The 17143-nt window shown below is 42.9% G+C and overlaps 1 protein-coding gene across 1 annotated transcript; it reads right to left on the reverse strand.

Moving 5' to 3' along the window:
- Nucleotides 1–1986: 1986 nt before the first annotated feature.
- Hsp90b1 (heat shock protein 90 beta family member 1) lies at nt 1987–16898 on the reverse strand. Its single transcript, XM_048356998.1, has 18 exons — nt 16700–16898; nt 15571–15673; nt 14760–14901; nt 13998–14114; nt 12806–13137; nt 10510–10621; nt 10197–10316; nt 8853–8969; nt 7779–7916; nt 7619–7696; nt 7450–7515; nt 6727–6996; nt 6245–6490; nt 5497–5633; nt 3655–3733; nt 3404–3559; nt 2980–3102; nt 1987–2267 (listed from the first exon to the last, which is right to left on the reverse strand). The coding sequence occupies exons 1-18, from the start codon at nt 16746–16748 to the stop codon at nt 2238–2240; spliced, it is 2415 nt and encodes an 804-aa protein (XP_048212955.1). The 5' UTR covers nt 16749–16898; the 3' UTR covers nt 1987–2237.
- Nucleotides 16899–17143: the final 245 nt, after the last annotated feature.

Consider the following 17143-nt stretch of genomic DNA (forward strand, 5'->3'; position numbering starts at 1 on the left):
AACCAGGACTGGCAAAAGAGAAATGAGTCTTAGAGACTTTGCTGCTGCCCAGGCTGGAATTGAACAACAATCCTCAGAGCTCAGCCTCTTGAGTAGCTATAGTTGCAGGCATGAGCCACCATGTGTCCAGCTTTAAGACAACAAAGGCGGAGAAAGGAGGGGGGCAGCTAGGGATGTGGCTTACTGGTAGAGTGTTGCCTAACATGCGCGAAGCCCTGGGTTCAATTTCTCAGCACCACATACATAGAAAAAGCCGGAAGTGGTGCTGTGGTTCAAGAGGTAGAGTGCTAGTCTTGAGCACAAAGAAGCCAGGGACAGTGCTCAGGCCCTGAGTTCAAGCCCCAGGACTGGCCAAAAAAAACCCCAAAAACCAACCAACCCGAAACTAGTTTTTAGAAAGTGAAGCTTGTCACATAGATGCCAGTTCTAAGGGTAGTATCAGAGCAGGAGTTTGAGAAGCTTTTTGTTGTTTTGGTAGTACTGTAGCTCAAATTAGGGATCTTGCACTTATTAGGCTGGCACTCTGCTACTGGCCTGGTACTTTAGCCATCTTTATTTCAGTAAGTGCTGGTTAAGTGGTTTATCACTAAGACATGTTTTCTTTTGTCTTTTAAGTTGCCCTCTGTTGTGAGAATACTCTCTGTGGTGGGTGTGGAATTGTGCTACAGATTCCCCAAGGTAGGGTTCACCCCAGCGAGAGGAGCGCTGCCAGTCATAGCTTTGTCATCTTGTGCAAGGATTGCCTCAGCTACTAAGTACTTTGTCAAAGCCATGTATACACATATGTATCTTTATCTGTGCCTGGCAGAAGTGGCGAGACCTGGCTATTCCCCCCAGCACAACGGGAAGGGTCTGGATGATGGGACCTATTTAGTTGTTCACCTCCACATGGGGTTTAGGGCTGCTCTTTAGACTTGCAATTCACCTCCCCCTCCACAGAGAATTAAAATTTGTGCTGGGGCTGTAGCTTAGCGGCATATGCTCTCCCTTCCCCGTTAATTATCGTTAAGGGTATTTTAATTGGTAATTAAAATTACCCTTTCTTAATATTCTTAATTAAGGATTATTTCTTAATAAAGCTGTTTCTAATTTTTAAAAGTTCAAAATAGGCTATGGGAGTCTATTTCATAATTACATTAGGCCAAGTTAACCAGGCTTTTTTTTGCCAGTCCAGGGGCTTGAGACTCAGGGCCTGAGCACTGTCCCTGGCTTCTTTTTGCTCAAGGATAGCACTGTACCTCTTAAGCCACAACACCATTTCTGTTATATGGTGCTGAGGAATCGAACCCAGGGCTTCATGCATGCTAGGCAAGCAATCTACTGCAAACACACATTCCCAGCCCCTTTAACCAGGTTTTGTACAATGGTTTTTACCAAGCTGAGGGAGTGTGCTATTATTTGGTGGTGATGGTGACAATTTTGATTTTGTAATTTTAAGACTGAAGAGGGACTATAAGATGTCACTAATTTCATGCAACCTGATGGCTTTGCATTTGTAACAATGTTTTAGGGATGGAAATTCATAGTGGAAATATAAGGAAGCAGTTTTCTCCAAGACTGAGCTACTGTTCTATTTAAGAATAGAAGTAGGACAGATTTTAGGTTTAGTGGCACTGGGGATCAATCAAACCCAGGACCCCACAGAGGCTAGACAAGTGTTCTATTAAAGAAAAAAGAAAAATCAAGCCAGATGGTAGTGGCTGATGACTGTAATCTAAGCTACCCAATGGGTTGAGATTTAAGGATCTTAGTTCTAAACCAGCTCCAGCAGAAAAGTTCATAAAACTCTTCTCTCCAATTAACCAGCTAAAAGTCCGAAGAGCAAGTGTGACTCTAGTGGTAACTGAAGAAGTCAAGCAAGAGCATAAAACCGAGTTCAAGCCACAGTATCAGTACATGTGCGCGCGCACGCACACGCGCACACACACACAGTCAAGTATCAGATATTTCTATGCTACATACTCTAAAGCACAGGTAAAACATGGATATTTGGGATCTTTTTTATTTTTATACACATGACAAGATTTTACACCAAGAATAGTCAGTTAAATAGTACAAATTTACATTCATGAGGAATGTTAAAAAAAATTCAACTAAAAAACCCACTTCTTCCAACATTTTACAGTGCAGGGATGAGGGGTGGTGGGGGTGGGGGTCCATAACAAGTCTCTCTCAAAAGAAATGACTTAAACATTTCACATTCCCTCTCCACACAGGGTCCATGGTGAGTGTATCACTTACAATTCATCCTTTTCAGCTGTAGATTTCTGTGAAAAGAAAAAACCCCGAAGACATTAAATGCTATCAGAAACCCCTAACTTACAAAAAGGCTAACAGTTAAAATAACGTATTTCATTTGAATCAACCTATTTCCAGTATTATAGCCCAGGCCCATCTGCAAAGTAAGATAGAACTCATTAACACCATCAATGGTTCCTCAAACACGAGTAATCAGAATTTAGAACAGCCAGTGCTGCTACAGTAGCTGCTACCAGATTGCTACAGCTGCTACAGATTGCTACCAATCTGCCTAAAAATATTTTTTAAATGGCTGGATAAAGGAAGAAAGAAAGTGCAATCAGTTAAAACATGATCTGCTGGGTGCCCAGTGCCTCATACCTGTAATTCTAGCTATTCAGGAGGCTGAGATCTGAGGATTGTGGCTCAAAGCCAGCCCAGGGAGAAGAGGAAAATCTGTGAGACTCAAATCTCTAATTAGCCACCAGAAAACTGGGGCCACTAGCCTTGAGCTGAAGAGCCCAGGGACAACGCCCAGTCCCAGAGTTCAAGCCCCAGGACTGACAAAAAAAAGAAAGAAAACGTGATCTGTTTAGGCTTTTTAAATTGGTATTAAATACCTATTTCTGTAAAAGTCAAAGTCTAGTCTGCCTTCTGTTAAGTCACACAAGCCTAACTTGCCTCAACTAACACTAACTTTTAAAAAATAGAGGTGTAGGTCCCATTCTTGCTCCCTCCTACCTCTGCTGTTTCTTGTTCTTCTTCATCCGTTCCTGCATCCATCTCTTCCTCTTCATCCTGCTCTGTGTCCTGATCTGCGTCTTCTGCTGTGTCTTCTGGTTCTTCTTCTGGCTCTTCCTCCACCTATAGGCCACACCCACAAGCCCATTATTACCTCCAGCCTACTTTCATTTTGCTCCTTATGGGTAGCACTCGTACTAATCTTCTAATTGTGATGCAGTCAAGCTGACAAAGGAGGCAGGCAAAAGGGAAGAGGATCTACAAGGGGATGTTCTAATGAGGGGCCTGACATAATGGGGAGTCAACATGCAATGTTATTTCCAAGACTAAAAATTAGGTAAACTCAAAGTGACAGCAATTAATCATGACAAGTCTACTTAAGTCTTAAAGAAAAAAGACCTATGTGGGAGGATGGAGGACAAACCTTGGCTTCAGGGTCAATGTTCAAACTGAGGCGAAGCATTCTTTCTATCCTATCTCCATAGGCTTTGGTGTCTGGTAGAAGATACCCTGATCGGAGAGTTGCTGTTTCAAACAAAACCACTGCTAGATCCAAAACTGTTTTGTCATCTTCATCTTCCTGTGATAGAAACAAAGTTGCACTCGGTATTACATAATAGCAAATATTTCCATTTCCATTTAAAAGACAAGGTGAGTGCTTGTCCTCTGTGTTACCTTAATTCGTCGAAGCATGTCTCTGATCAGTGGATGCCTGGGATTTATTTCAAATGTTTTCTTCTGACTGGCATAATAACTGTTAGGGACAAAAAATGAGCATTAGAACATATTTAGGACTCTAAACTTCCTCTATTCTAACAATTATAAACAATAGGTAACTCTTGGAAAAATCAGGATGTCTTTTAAAGGGGGCTGGGTAGGCATGGTTAGGTGAAAAAGTAAAATCAGGGGACTTTACTGATGACTGCTGATTTAATGTCCCATTCCCCTCCTTATTCCTTTGCCCATTCCCCTCCTTTATTTATTTTCACTACTCTAGGTGCAGAGATGTCTCCCAGTTTGCATGCTAAGTATCTTAATCATTAGCATTTTGTTATTGGCTGTAGCCTCTGAAGCTCAGAGCCAGGGAGGATCATCTCTATTCCTTCCCTACTATCTACTAGCTATGTGGCTTTATTTCATCCCAACTGATAGTGACTGAAAGTCAAACAACAGGTGCCATGTCTACTGGTGGCCCACAGTGAGTGCACAAACCTTTGCTGCATGGAAAAGTAGTTTTCTATTAATTAAACATTTGCTGAAATTGACAGACTTGTTCTGCATAGCTATTATATTGTTGTAATTAGATGTAAGATTAAAAAAAGAACATTGTGGGCTGGGGATATAGCCTAGCGGCAAGAGTGCCTGCCTCGGATACACGAGGCCCTAGGTTCGATTCCCCAGCACCACATATACAGAAAAACGGCCAGAAGCGGCGCTGTGGCTCAAGTGGCACAGTGCTAGCCTTGAGCGTGAAGAAGCCAGGGACAGTGCTCAGGCCCTGAGTCCAAGGCCCAGGACTGGCAAAAAAAAAAAAAAAAAAAAAAAAAAAGAACATTGTACTTCACATAGAATTTATAGGCTAGTCTGGAGATAAAAAAAAGAATGGTACCATTCTTTTTTGGTGCCAGTCTTGGGACTTGAACTCAGGGCCTTGTGCTATGGTCATCTTTTTAGATGGCTCACTACCACCCGAGCCAGACCTCCAATTCTAGGACTTCACCAGTTAATTGGAAAATGGTCTCAATTTTTCTGTCTGGGCTGGCTTTGAACCATGATACTCAGATCTTAGCCTCTTTTTTTTTTGGCCAGTCCTGGGACCTGGGCTCAGGGCCTGAGCACTGTCCCTGGCTTCTTTTTTGCTCAAGGCTAGCACTCTTCCACTTGAGCCACAGCGCCCCTTCTGGCCATTTTCTGTATATGTGGTGCTGGGGAATTGAACCCAGGGCCTCATGTATATGAGGCAAGCACTCTTGCCACTAGGCCATATCCCCAGCCCCAGATCTTAGCCTCTTAAATAGCTCTGAGATTACAGATCTAAGCCACATGAGCTTGGTTATATGACACAATTCTTATAGTGCAAAAGTATACATAGTATATTTAACAGGTTAAGACAATTTCCAATTTAATGTAGGAGGAGTGCCTTTGTAAAAACTGCTATCTATCTAGTGTTTAGTAGACACATAAAACTTTTTTTTGTCATCAGTCATAGGGCCTGAACTTAGGGCCTGGACGCTGTTCCTGAGCTTTTCTTGCTAAGAGTAGTGCTCTACTATAAGCCCACAGCGCCACTTCCAGTGTTCTAGTCGTCAGTTAACTTAGTGGTTAGTTAACTGGAGATGAGTCTCACGGCTTTTCTTATGTGTGCTGGCTTTGAACTGTGATCCTCAAATCTCAGCCTCCTGAGTAGTTAGGATTACACAGGTGTGAGCCACTAGTACCCCCAAAGCAGGCATTCTCTCCAAAAAGGCATCCTGGACAAGGGCTGCCATCTGGGCAAGACTTCCCCGGGTGGCTTACTTTGTGGAGATATCCTTGCCAGTTTGGTATGCCTGTGCCTTCATGATCCTCTCCATGTTGCCAGACCATCCATATTGGCTGGCCACAAGAGCACAGGGAGACTCCGTCAGGCGTTGTGAAATCACAGCCTTTTCAATCTTAGGACAGAAAAGCAAATGTTAGTATCATTCAGTTATCATATTTAAACTTCCTAGTACTTTACCATTTATTTGAAACCTGTAACAGGCCCAGTGTAGTTGTGCCTCCTGCAATTCCTGAAGGGAGGCAGAGGCAGGAGGACAGCCAGGTGGAGGTTGGCGTGAACTAACTTTTAAGACATTGTCAAAAAATAAAGATAAAGATCATAAACGGGGGATAGGTCATAAGAGCGGCTTTCATGCAGTTAGAAAGTAAATATTTAAAGATCAACTTTTTTTTTTTGGTCTTTGGTCTTGAACTTAGGGGCCTAGGTGCTGTCTCTGAGCTCTTTTGCTCAAGGATAGTGCTCTACCACTCTGAGCCACATAGCTACTTCCAGCTTTTTCTGTGACTAATTGGAGATAAAGAGTCTCACAGAGTTTCCTGCCTGGTATGGCTTTGAACTGTGATTCTCAGATCTCAGCCTCCTGAGTACGTAGGATTACAGGTGTGAGCCATTGGTGCCCAGCAAAGCCAACTTTTAACCAGTTGCAGATTAATTTGTTAGTAAAGCACATGTTCTAAATGCAGGGATTAAAAAATTCAGAATTTGTGCTTTCCAGAAAAATACCTTGTCCTTAAGGGCTTTATCTTTCATCCAGTTGAGCAGAGGCTCAAATTCCTTCTCAGTTGCTTCACGACTCTCCTTTGTTTTCTCACTTTCATCAAACTTCACTCCTTCCTTGGCAACATTCTGAAACCTCTTCCCATCAAACTCAGGAAGAGCCTGAATGCAGTATTCATCCACAGGTTCTGTGAGGTAAATAACTTCATAGCCCTTTTTCAGGAGTCGCTCAACAAATGGAGAAGACTCAGCCTATATAAGGGAAATAACAGAAATTTTCCAAGTCTGGCCTTCCCTCCTCCCCCTCACCTCCTTCTAGCTTTTTGTGTAGAGCCCGGACAATCACTTGAAAGAATTAAGAGATGATTTTCCTGTCAGCAAATAACCATAACCATTCCAGCTAGTTTGCTTTTCTCTTTTCCCTTTCATAAGTTGGCTATAAAGCCCAGTTACCCATTAGGCTCCAAGACGGATGGATTTCATCATACCTCTTTTCTGTTGGACCCAGCCATGAAATAGATCTTGTCTTGTTTTTCCTTCATTCTTTCCACATACTGGTCTAGACTAGTAATATCGGTTGCATGATGAGAAGACTGGAATCTAAGAAGTTTAGCAAGACGGGTTCGATTTGAGTGATCTTCAATCACACCAAGCTTGATGTTGGTACCAAACTCTTTCCAAAAAGTATCATTGTATTTCTCATCAGCAATCTTCTTGATCATGTCCAGAGTCTTGCGGACAAGCTTCTTCCTAATTACCTAAAGAAACCCCAAGGATAACGGAGTAGGAACTCATGTGAAACCTCTGGGAGGACAAGGGGAGCAGTGGCTGGGGCTGCTGACAGGCAGCACCGTCACTGACTCTCCCAGTGCATGAAGTCGTGGGGTACTCCATGCATCTCAGAGCTGAAATTACAGTGTCAGCACAAGAGGGTCACAACACTGTAATTTTATTCTCTTTCAAAGATTTAGGCAAAAAATAGGTAATTTTCAAATGCTTCTAAGTAGAGTCTTCTAGTTATAAAGGTTCTAGGGGAGAGATTTAAGGAAATGACTAAAAGACTCCTAAGACAAAATAAATGTTAACTGTGGACCAGGGGAGTGGGTCTTTCAACTTCTGATACATGTGAAATTCTGATATTAAATGTTGTAGGTGAGAGTGAGATGCTTAGGCTCTCAAGGCTCTCCTGCAAGTCTCTCCCAGATCCTCACCTTGAGTAGTTTATGCTGCTGTAGAGTCTCACGTGAGACATTCAGCGGAAGATCATCTGAGTCCACCTGCACATGGCCAAAGAAAATTCAGTGAGAAATAAAAACAAACACCCAGGGGAAAAAAAGACCCCAACAATAATAGGTCCCTACTCCAGCCTGAGATACTCACCACGCCCTTGACAAAATTGAGGTACTTAGGCATCATGTCATGGAAGTCATCGGTGATGAATACACGGCGCACATACAGCTAAACAGAGCAAAACAGAGTCACATCCTGCATGTTTTCACACATTCCTGTTTAAACTCACATTGCACTACTTAAAACTCACCTTAATGTAATCACTCTTCTTAGAGCCATACTCATCAAACAGACCACGTGGAGCAGATGTGGGCACAAATAAAATCGACTTGAAGGTCACTTCCCCTTCAGCAGTGAAGTGGATATAAGCCATGGGGTCATCGCTTTCCTGCATTTAAGACACAGGAAAAAACAAGTGTGAAGGCCAAGCAATTTAGGTGTTGGATTTCCCTAAAAACAGAGTGCTCCACAAAACCAAGAAGCGTAGGAAAGGAAAAGCAGTGAAGCTGACAAATAAGTTCATATACACTAGACTTTAAAGTTCATAGACATAAATGTAGAATCAGACAAAGAAAGTTTCCAGCACTGAAAGTTACAGGATTTAGAATAAAGAACAGATACATATTCATAGAGCATTCGATTTAATGTGGTTATGCAAAGTCCTTCAACATATTCTACTATTTCTTCAGAATTCTGTCTGGGGATACACTAGAAATAGCATCATGTTAGTTTTGGACACCTAAGAGTAATAAAAGGTGAGAGGAAAAGAAAAACAGGCAAGGTAACATATTAGTCATTATTCCTAGATGCCTATTCTCACATGTCTGATATTTTTATAAGCAAGCTCTTTAAAGACACTTATGTGGTTTATGGTAGAAATCAAACACCTTCGTACAGAGGGGGCTCTTGATCTACTTCTGTACCAGACTCCTACATAATCTTATGAAACTATACTACAGACTTCCAGAATACTCAGGATTAAAAAGGCAATTTGAGTGATAAAAATGCATTGAGACATTTCAGATTTTATAATGTTTCACTATCAAATTAAAAGCTAACAATTCAGCCTCAGTCAAAAACCATGAACACATTTCTCTTGAAGATTGTCCCTAGTGAGACAGTAATCTCAAAAGTCCAAGTGAAACATAACAGAATATTTTGATTTGATATAGTGATACTTCTAGAAGGAAGATGTATGCTGGTTGTCCTCAAGGTCTTTCTTGTTTGGGGGAAAAATAGTCATGTACCACATTTAGCTGAACAGGATGTTACTCTGTCTACTCAATAACCGGAAACTAAAAAATTCTAACATAGTAGTATTTACCTTTGAAAATGATTTGTAGAAAGCTTTGTATTCATCTTCTTCTACTTCTTTAGATGGTCTCTGCCATATTGGTTTGATGTCATTCATAAGTTCCCAATCCCAAACAGTTTTTTCAACCTGGAGTTACACAACTTTGTTAGTCTACGTTAGGATTTGTCAATAGTTAAACGTAGATAGAGTAATCTGTATTTCAAGATAACAAAACTTCCACAGTATTTACTCCCTAGTATTGTTTCTATCTACTGAATCAACATTTAAGAGCAAAGTCTTCCTCTCAAAATTCATGCCAATATTCAGTATAGAAAGGCAATTGGTTAGCATTATGGTAGATAAAAAAGCTCACTAACTAGATAACATTTTCTTTTTTAACATATTTTTTGGGGGGCTGAGGACTTAGCTACATCCATGGTAGAGCACTTCCTAGCATGTGGGAGGCCCTGGATTCAATCAATCCCTAAGCACAGCTAAAATTAAAAAAGTAGTATAGCTAGCCTCAACATTAAGATCCTACTGCCTCCTAAGAGCTGGGATTACAGAGTTGTGTAGTCTTCCCCGACAAAGAAAATGTATCTTGAAGTTAGAGAAATACTTATTATATACATTATACATTCCTATTTCACATAAAATTCACTTCTTAAGTTTTTTGATGCTTGTACTAAGGCTTATACTCTTCTATTTGAACCAATTTCTACTTCTAGTTTTTTGGTGGTTAAAGGGAGATGAATCTCTTGGATTTACCTTCTGGGCTAGGGCTAGTGATCCTTAGATCTAAAAAGCCAATTTTTCCGCCTTTTAAAAGTGTCCCCAATAACTTGCACCAATACTTCTATTTACCTCACCACCTGAGTAAATTGGGGACTGCTGTTATAGTTAATCCACACATGATATAAAGAGTAAAGAGGCTGGGTGCCTCTTGGCTCAAGCCTGTAATCTTAGCTACTCAGACGGCTGAGATCTGAGTGCTGCTTAAGGTTTGAAGTCAACCTGGGCAGGAAAGTCTGTGAAACTCTTATCACCAATTAACCACCAAAAAGCTGGAAATGGAGCTGTGGGACATTCAAGTGGTAGAGCACAAAAGCTCAGGGACAAAGCCCAGGCTCTAAGTTCAAGCCCCAGGTCTAGCCCCAAAACAAGAAAAAGACAAGATTCGGTGCAAAAAGAAAACTCTTTAGGATTTCAAGCTCAGAGTGGAAGCTACATACCCTACAAATACAGGTCTTCAGGAAGATACCTCTATCTGCGACTTCAGTGCTCCAAAGCAGAACACACAGCACACACACAACCCCAAAGCCAGGAGAATCAGAACATTCACGGCCACTCTCCTGCACTGTGACTCTCCCTTACCTTTTTAGTTTTTGGCTTCTTCTCCTCCTCTTCTTCCTCCACTGCAGCTTCATCATCAGTCTCCTCTTTGTCTTCCTTTGCTGCTTCTTCCTCTTCCATGGGCTCTTCAACAGTCTCTGTCTGTTGAAGCACAGGATAATTACGGCCAATTTGCTTAGCAATTCTGATTGTGTCTACAGAGTATAAAAACATTACAGCTCAAAATTCCCAGAATCCCCTTAACTGAATGACGCACTTAACCTGCATCCTCTTAGCGCTAAACATGCCGACATGTGCCAAGGCGACGCATTTAAATTTTACCACGTAGATTTACCTTGCTGCTCCATACATAAATTGGGAAGTTGATGAACTGGGAGTACTTTTTCACAAGATTTTTAATCGTATCCAGTTCGAGGTAATCAGAAGCTTCTTCTTTCAAGACAAGCCTGCAAGGAAAACAGCCACAGGAGATGCCATTATAGATTTGTCTAAATACCTTGACAATGATAATCTGTGGAATTCAAGATGTGCCCACACTCACAGAAAGAACATTCCCTTGTCATTCAGGAGGCTGAGATTTGAGGATTAGAGTCCAAAGTCAACCCAGGCAAACAAACCCAAGCGATTCTTAATCTTCAATGAACAAGCAAAAAGCCAGAACTAGAAAGTGGCTCAAGTAGTAGTGCATCAATCAAGAGCAAAGAAGCCAAGAAGTTTGTGAGCCCCACATACCACCACATGTGTGGATGGAAAAGAAATCTTCCCTACTAGTCAGGCCCTGGTGGCTCATGCCTGTAATCCAACCTATTCAGGAGGCCGAGATCTGAGGATCATGGGTTGAAGCCAGCCAGGACAGGAAAGTCCAAGATACTCTTATCTCCAATTAACCACTCAAAAACCAGAAGTGGTGCAGTGGCTGAAAGTGGTAGAGTGCTAGCCTTGAGCAAAAAAGCTCAGGGGCAGTGCCCAGGCATCAAGTTCAAGCCCCCACAACTGACAAAAAAAAGAAAATTTCAATAAATCTCTCAAGTGGAAGATATCGTTAGTTTTAAGCAGAAAACAGAAATGTTCCAAATCTCCTGAATGCATTGAGAATTTCATTTCTCAAAGTGACACAAGCTGGCCAAAAATGGAATCTATGGTGTCTTAACTGTCACCCTGCTATCCTAGAATCATTCAATTACTTTGTAAGTCACCAGGCAAATGTGACTATCTAAAGATAAAGCTACAGCTGCACATCACAGTCCAAGTACCCCCACAGCCATATGCAGCTGCTACACTGAATAGCACATACAGATCACTTCCACCGTTACACTGACTTTCCACCTGCCCCTCTGCAAATCTCTTCTTGTACCAAAAATCCCAAGTTAAAACACATTCTTAAAACATAGCATGTAGCTAGCTATACAAGTACAAGAGATGGTAGAACCATGGTTTCATCCATGCTGTGCTGCATGCCTATAATCCCAGCACTGTGGAGGCTGAGGCAGGAGGATGAGATCCAAAGGATTAGAGTTTGAAGCCAGCCTGGGCAGAAGTCTGCTAGACTCCAACAGAAAGCTAGGCTGGAGGAATAGCTTAAGTGGTAGAGTACCTACTGTGAATAAGCAAGTTTGAGTGTGAGGTCATGAGTTCCAACATACGTACTGACAAAAAAAAAAAAAAAAAAAAAAAAAAAAGCTTGTTGAATCCAGACCAAGATTGTGGATTTGAGAAACAAAAGATGAAACCTGTGGCCACAATAGGGACCACACTGCCTGAGACCCACAGGGGTAACAAGAAAAGAACCTTAACGTCTACAAAATACATACATTTAAGAAATAAGTAATAGAAACTCAAGACAAAGCAGATCCAGTCAGCCTTTCACATCAGGAAATTCAACCAACCAGACCAAAAATGTTAATGCTCCTTGCTGACTTCTATAAAGTCAGGTGTGTAAGGATTATTTATGACTGCCTCTGTACCTAACAATCTAACTAGGTATTATGAGTTACCCTCGGATGACTTAAAAGAACGTGGAGGAATTTATGGCTTATATGTGAACCCTCTGGCATTCCACATAGGGCATCTGTGGGTTTTGGTGTGTGGTGGTGGAGTGGGTGCTTTGGGATAATTACTTTTTCTAAGAAGCTGAACTGTAGAAGGGAGAAGGAATGTGTGCTATATGCCTTCCCTCTTCGCCCAAAATGCTTAAACGCTCAACATTTACATGATGTATGAGGGAGGCGGACTTTCCTCAGAGTCTGTTTTAAGGGAATGGTAGCAGCTACTTTGGGGATAGCCATTTGTTGAATCCAACTCAACTTTTATGACCAAATTTTTGACTTCCAAACAGCTAGAACACCACACCCATCTGATACTGTGTAGTAGAAATCCTAATTATGTGCCTAGTCCTATGTAGGTTTTGCAAATAGTTCCTAAAATATTCTCCTGCCTGGGCTGACTTCTAAAAGGGATCCTCAGATCTGTCTCCTGAGAAGCTAGGATTACAGGCATGGGAAACCCATGCACAGCTTGTTCTACAGGTAAGGAAATCAGGGCCCAGAGGAAGCCATTTGATCAAAAGGCTACAACTTGAGTCAAGATTTTCCTGTGACCATTAATTCTTGTTAGCAGTCAGTAATACTCACGTAATTGTCGTTCCCCGTCCTAGGGTGTTTCCTCTTGGGTCAGCAATTACAGAAAATTCATTGGAGTCTGATTCCCAGATGTGCTGGGTATCATTGTTGTGTTTTGATGTGACAATAACTTTATCTGCTACGAGGAAGGCAGAATAGAAACCAACACCAAACTGGCCAATCAGCTCGGAGGTTGACTGGCCATCTTCCTGGGCCTCCGTCATTCTGTTCAGAAACTCGCTTGTCCCAGATTTGGCTATGGTACCAAGGTTTTTGACCAGCTCCTCTCGGGTCATTCCTACACCAGTGTCTGTGACATGCAGCAGGTTTTTCTCCTTGTCACACTAAAAGCAAGCCAAGAACCAGACAGTCATAACCACTTAGCACTCACATTACCCTATGTAGAAAAACCACCCGTCTGGGCCACATCAATTCCAACATAAAATAACTGAAGAGATTCATACACCCTTCTTCAGAACATTGTACGGTCTCTTCCAACAAAATATCTTACAAGAACTTCTCTTTATAAAGAATTTAAAACTCAGGATGTGAGAGCTTCAATAAAAAACAGAAATTTAATGTCAAAAGGCAGTGACCTAATAAAACAAGTAGTGGTTGGCATTGTACCTACTAGGCAAGCACTCTACCAAGTTACATCCCTGAAGAAATGCTTCAGAAAAAAAAATTGAGAAAAATGAAACTATGTTTTGTCTATTTTTTTTTTTTTGAGCGGGAAACAAATACTGAACTTTGGAATCTGTGATTGGTTCTGGCCAATGAGTGGAAAGTGGGAGTGATGCATGAACAGGCTGAGCCTTTAATTAGTGTGACCTTTGGCACCACAGCACCAGGGAGACACTCCAGATGGCCATAGGAAGCCCTTAGAATGATGACTTAAGCCAGGCCTGGGACAACTTTTCCTAAGGAGCCCAATAATAAACATTTTAGGCTTCCTAAGCCATAAAGTCACAATCACAATGATCACTGCCTTTGGAGATAAAAGTAGTTACAAACACAAATGGGTATAGCTGTGTTCTAAAAACTTACAGAAACAGACCAAGTAAAGACTTGACCTTAAAGGCCAGGCTGCTGACTTGTGAGGCACTAAGCCACTGTAACTTATACTGCGGGACACTTGTCACCGAGGTATAGCTTAAGCCTATCTTGCCTAATATGGATTCCCCATCTCTTAAGAGAAGCTTACCTTAATTTTCACAGTTAGTTCTTCATTTCCAGAAAGCGCGTTCTCATCAGTTAGTGATATTAGCCTGATCTTATCCAAAGCATCAGAAGCATTAGAAATCAGTTCTCTAAGGAAAATCTAAAAACCAGACAGAATAGATTGAAAATTAGTATCTGGACAAACTGTAACAAAGAATATCATGTCAAACTCACTTTAAAAAGTTGTTTTAGTAGTTTAGATTTAATTAAATTCAGGGCTTTGTATCACTTAAGCCACTCTTTACCTCCCAGCCATAGTTGCATTAAGACTGTAGACAGGGTCTTCCAGCCTGGGACTTTGAAGCTCCCATATACCCCTGCAAAGCAGCTGGATTTACAGGTGTGCCACACAAAAAAGTAGGCTTTGAATGAAACTTTTTGCATTACAAGACAGCTTTACTGGTCAGAGGAGAAGGTCCTTGCACAAAGGACTGCAGCTTAAGGGATGCCTGTACTGGATGCTAACACTGTTCTCTGTACCAGTGATCTTTACATGTGCAACACATGAGAGCTTGGGTTGTGTGACTGCCCTTCAGACTCATAACTATTTAGCATATTTGGAAGTGAAAGGAATAGGAGTCTTTAACCCCTTTTCTCATACATAGATGCTAATTAATTCTCATGTATGTTGGATTAACTATTAGAATTCCCATGTGCTTTTGACTTGAATTACTATGAACAAACAAAAAAAAAAACAAGCATGCCACCATACTGAGACAAAATATCCTAACCACTTACTGCTTACCTCTTTATTTTTATATAATGAATTGATGATAAGTTTCATCATCCTGTTAACTTCAGCTTGGAAGGCAAACTTTTCAGATTTTTCTCGAAGTTCCCTAATTTGTGATGCATTTAATCCATCCAACTGTATAGCTTCTTCCTCTCTAAGGAAATCAGTTAGAAAAGCAAATTCTTAGTTCCCTTCAAAACCACAAGCTGGGTAATGAGCACCCCAGTGGCCTCTGGTATTATCTTGAGTGATAAAGGTAAGGTACCACTGATATTTCAGCTCATTGTTATTTGCCACAGCATATTATTACCTTTGAAACGGAGTTGGAAATGCTAGGCTCTTAAAATTGTAAAAAAAAAAAAGAGAGAGCAAAGTTGTTCTCAAGCACACTCCATGATAAGGACTTCAGAACTGTCGCTAAGTCCTAAGAAGTCAAAATTTGAAATACTGCTCAAGTGGCAGAAATTCCCTAACACAAAACCAGTTTTAGAAAGATTACAGCACTAGTATTATGCAATATAATTGTCAAAATCATTTTCCAAGGATATCATCCTCCCCCCCCCCCTCCAGGCTCCATGTGCTCTACCACTGAGCTAATATACACTGTCCTCACTGAATTTTTTTGGTCATTCCTTGGGGTAAGAATTAAAAGAAGCTCTTTTGAGTAGAGGACTTGCTACTCCTAACGTTCTCTGTGATCATTTTTTTAAGGTTTTTATTTACATGGCAGATATACTTAATCTGAACCCTGGACACCAAATATTAAAAAAAAAACTATTGTATGTAGTCCACATCCTTTTGTATGTTTCAAATAGACACAGACCTCTGTACCACTTCATCGTCTGTCCTTGAGCCTTCTCTGCTTTTACCCAGGTCCTCCTCTACTGTTCCATCCACATCGACTTCATCGTCAGCTCGGACAGACCCTGGAGGAACATTTAACACCGGATAACTCTTTTTTTTAAAAAAAAAAAAACAACAACAGTTGCTTCCTTTTACTTCGCAGACAAAATATGACCACACAGGGCAAGGGTGGTGGTTGCAAAATTCAATCGGTAAATACACAAACGGAACTAATCAGCAATTAGTTTGGATGCTGGAGGTCCCATGAGGATTCTGACACGTGGGGGTGGGCAGCCATCACTTCTCAACACTGCCCCCACCCCTTTCCCCAATCCTTTATAAATATAACATTTAGCAAACTGCCACCGGGGCCCCTTCGACACCCCCACACGTGTTGCGCACAGCTATGTAAAGGTAGGGGGCCTTCCAAACTGACCAAGCCGAAAGCGTGGGCCTGGCCTTCGTTAGCAGAATACAAACACAATGTGTGCAACTTCTGGCGAAGGGAACTGAAATTAGGTCCAGGGGCCTGAGAAAGGGGAGAGATGTGGAAGGGAACCATCGGGACAAATCCTTTCCCCCAAAACCCAGACATTCGTCCGTTCCCCAAGCACGACGTTCTGCCCGCCCCCGCCCGCCCCGGCCCCCCCCGCCCCCGCCCCGCTCCAGAGACCCGCACGCAAGAACGGAAACGCGCTCGCGAGGAGGCAAAGGCTGGGGAAGCAGGGTGGGGGGGGGTGTCCTCAAGCTCGGGCGCCCAAAGACCGTGGCGACGGGAGGGGCCTCGCCAAGCTCCCCCGGGAGCGGGAGCCCCCGAGAGGCCCCACCCCGCTGGCTGGGACCTCGGGGCGCTTCGCTGTGAGATCAACTCGGGACCTGAATGACTCCTTCTCTTTCTTTTCTTTCCAGGGGAAGGAGGGAGTGAGCGGAACCTCTTAAGCCTCTTTCGAGGAAAGGCGATGGTCCTCTAGACGCACCGCAGGCAGGCCCTGGTTATCTCGTCCCCCCACCCCCACCCCCGGCTCAAGCTCATCAACGCCCCCAGAACCTTCGAGAAGCGACCGCGCTGGAAGGAGGGGGTGAATGTCCGCTCCCCCAGGCTCACTCACCGAAGGTCAGCAGGACGCAGCAGAGGCCCAGCACCCACAGGGCCCTCATGGCACGCGGCAGGAGAGTCTCAAGTCCCTTTGGATCGCAGGAGCCGCCTTCGCCCCCCCACTCCCGGGATCAGATCCCCACACCTCTAGCCGCGCGGTCCGCCCACTACACCCCCCGATCAGGTCGGTCCGCTTTTCACCCCACTTCTTGAGGGCGGGGGACGGGAAACACGAACCCACCAATGGTGCCGCACCACGCACCCTGTGCACCCAATGGGGTTGCGTGGGGGGGACCTGAGTCCACCAATCGGAACTGTCCAGGTGCGGTACCCGATGCCCGAAGCGTGGCTCCTTCCGATTGGTCTAATGCAGCGGCTCTTCACCAATCAGACGTCTCCGCGGGCCCCTCGCACTCGGGGCCACCCATTTGCCTGGAAAGCCTTGGCCTCTAAGGGA

The sequence above is a fragment of the Perognathus longimembris genome, chromosome 1, assembly GCF_023159225.1.
Source record: "Perognathus longimembris pacificus isolate PPM17 chromosome 1, ASM2315922v1, whole genome shotgun sequence".
Lineage (NCBI taxonomy): Eukaryota > Metazoa > Chordata > Mammalia > Rodentia > Heteromyidae > Perognathus > Perognathus longimembris.

Bases quoted from the DNA above. Each gene is read 5' to 3' on its own strand.
- Hsp90b1 (XM_048356998.1), bottom strand. From the start codon at position 16,748: ATGAGGGCCCTGTGGGTGCTGGGCCTCTGCTGCGTCCTGCTGACCTTC. The intron at 10,622-12,805 runs GTGAGTATTACT...TTTTCCTTGCAG, and splicing joins GGACGGGGAACGACAATTAC to GCTTGTCTTGAAAGAAGAAG. The intron at 8,970-10,196 runs GTAAGGGAGAGT...GTGTAACTCCAG, and splicing joins AGAAGCCAAAAACTAAAAAG to GTTGAAAAAACTGTTTGGGA.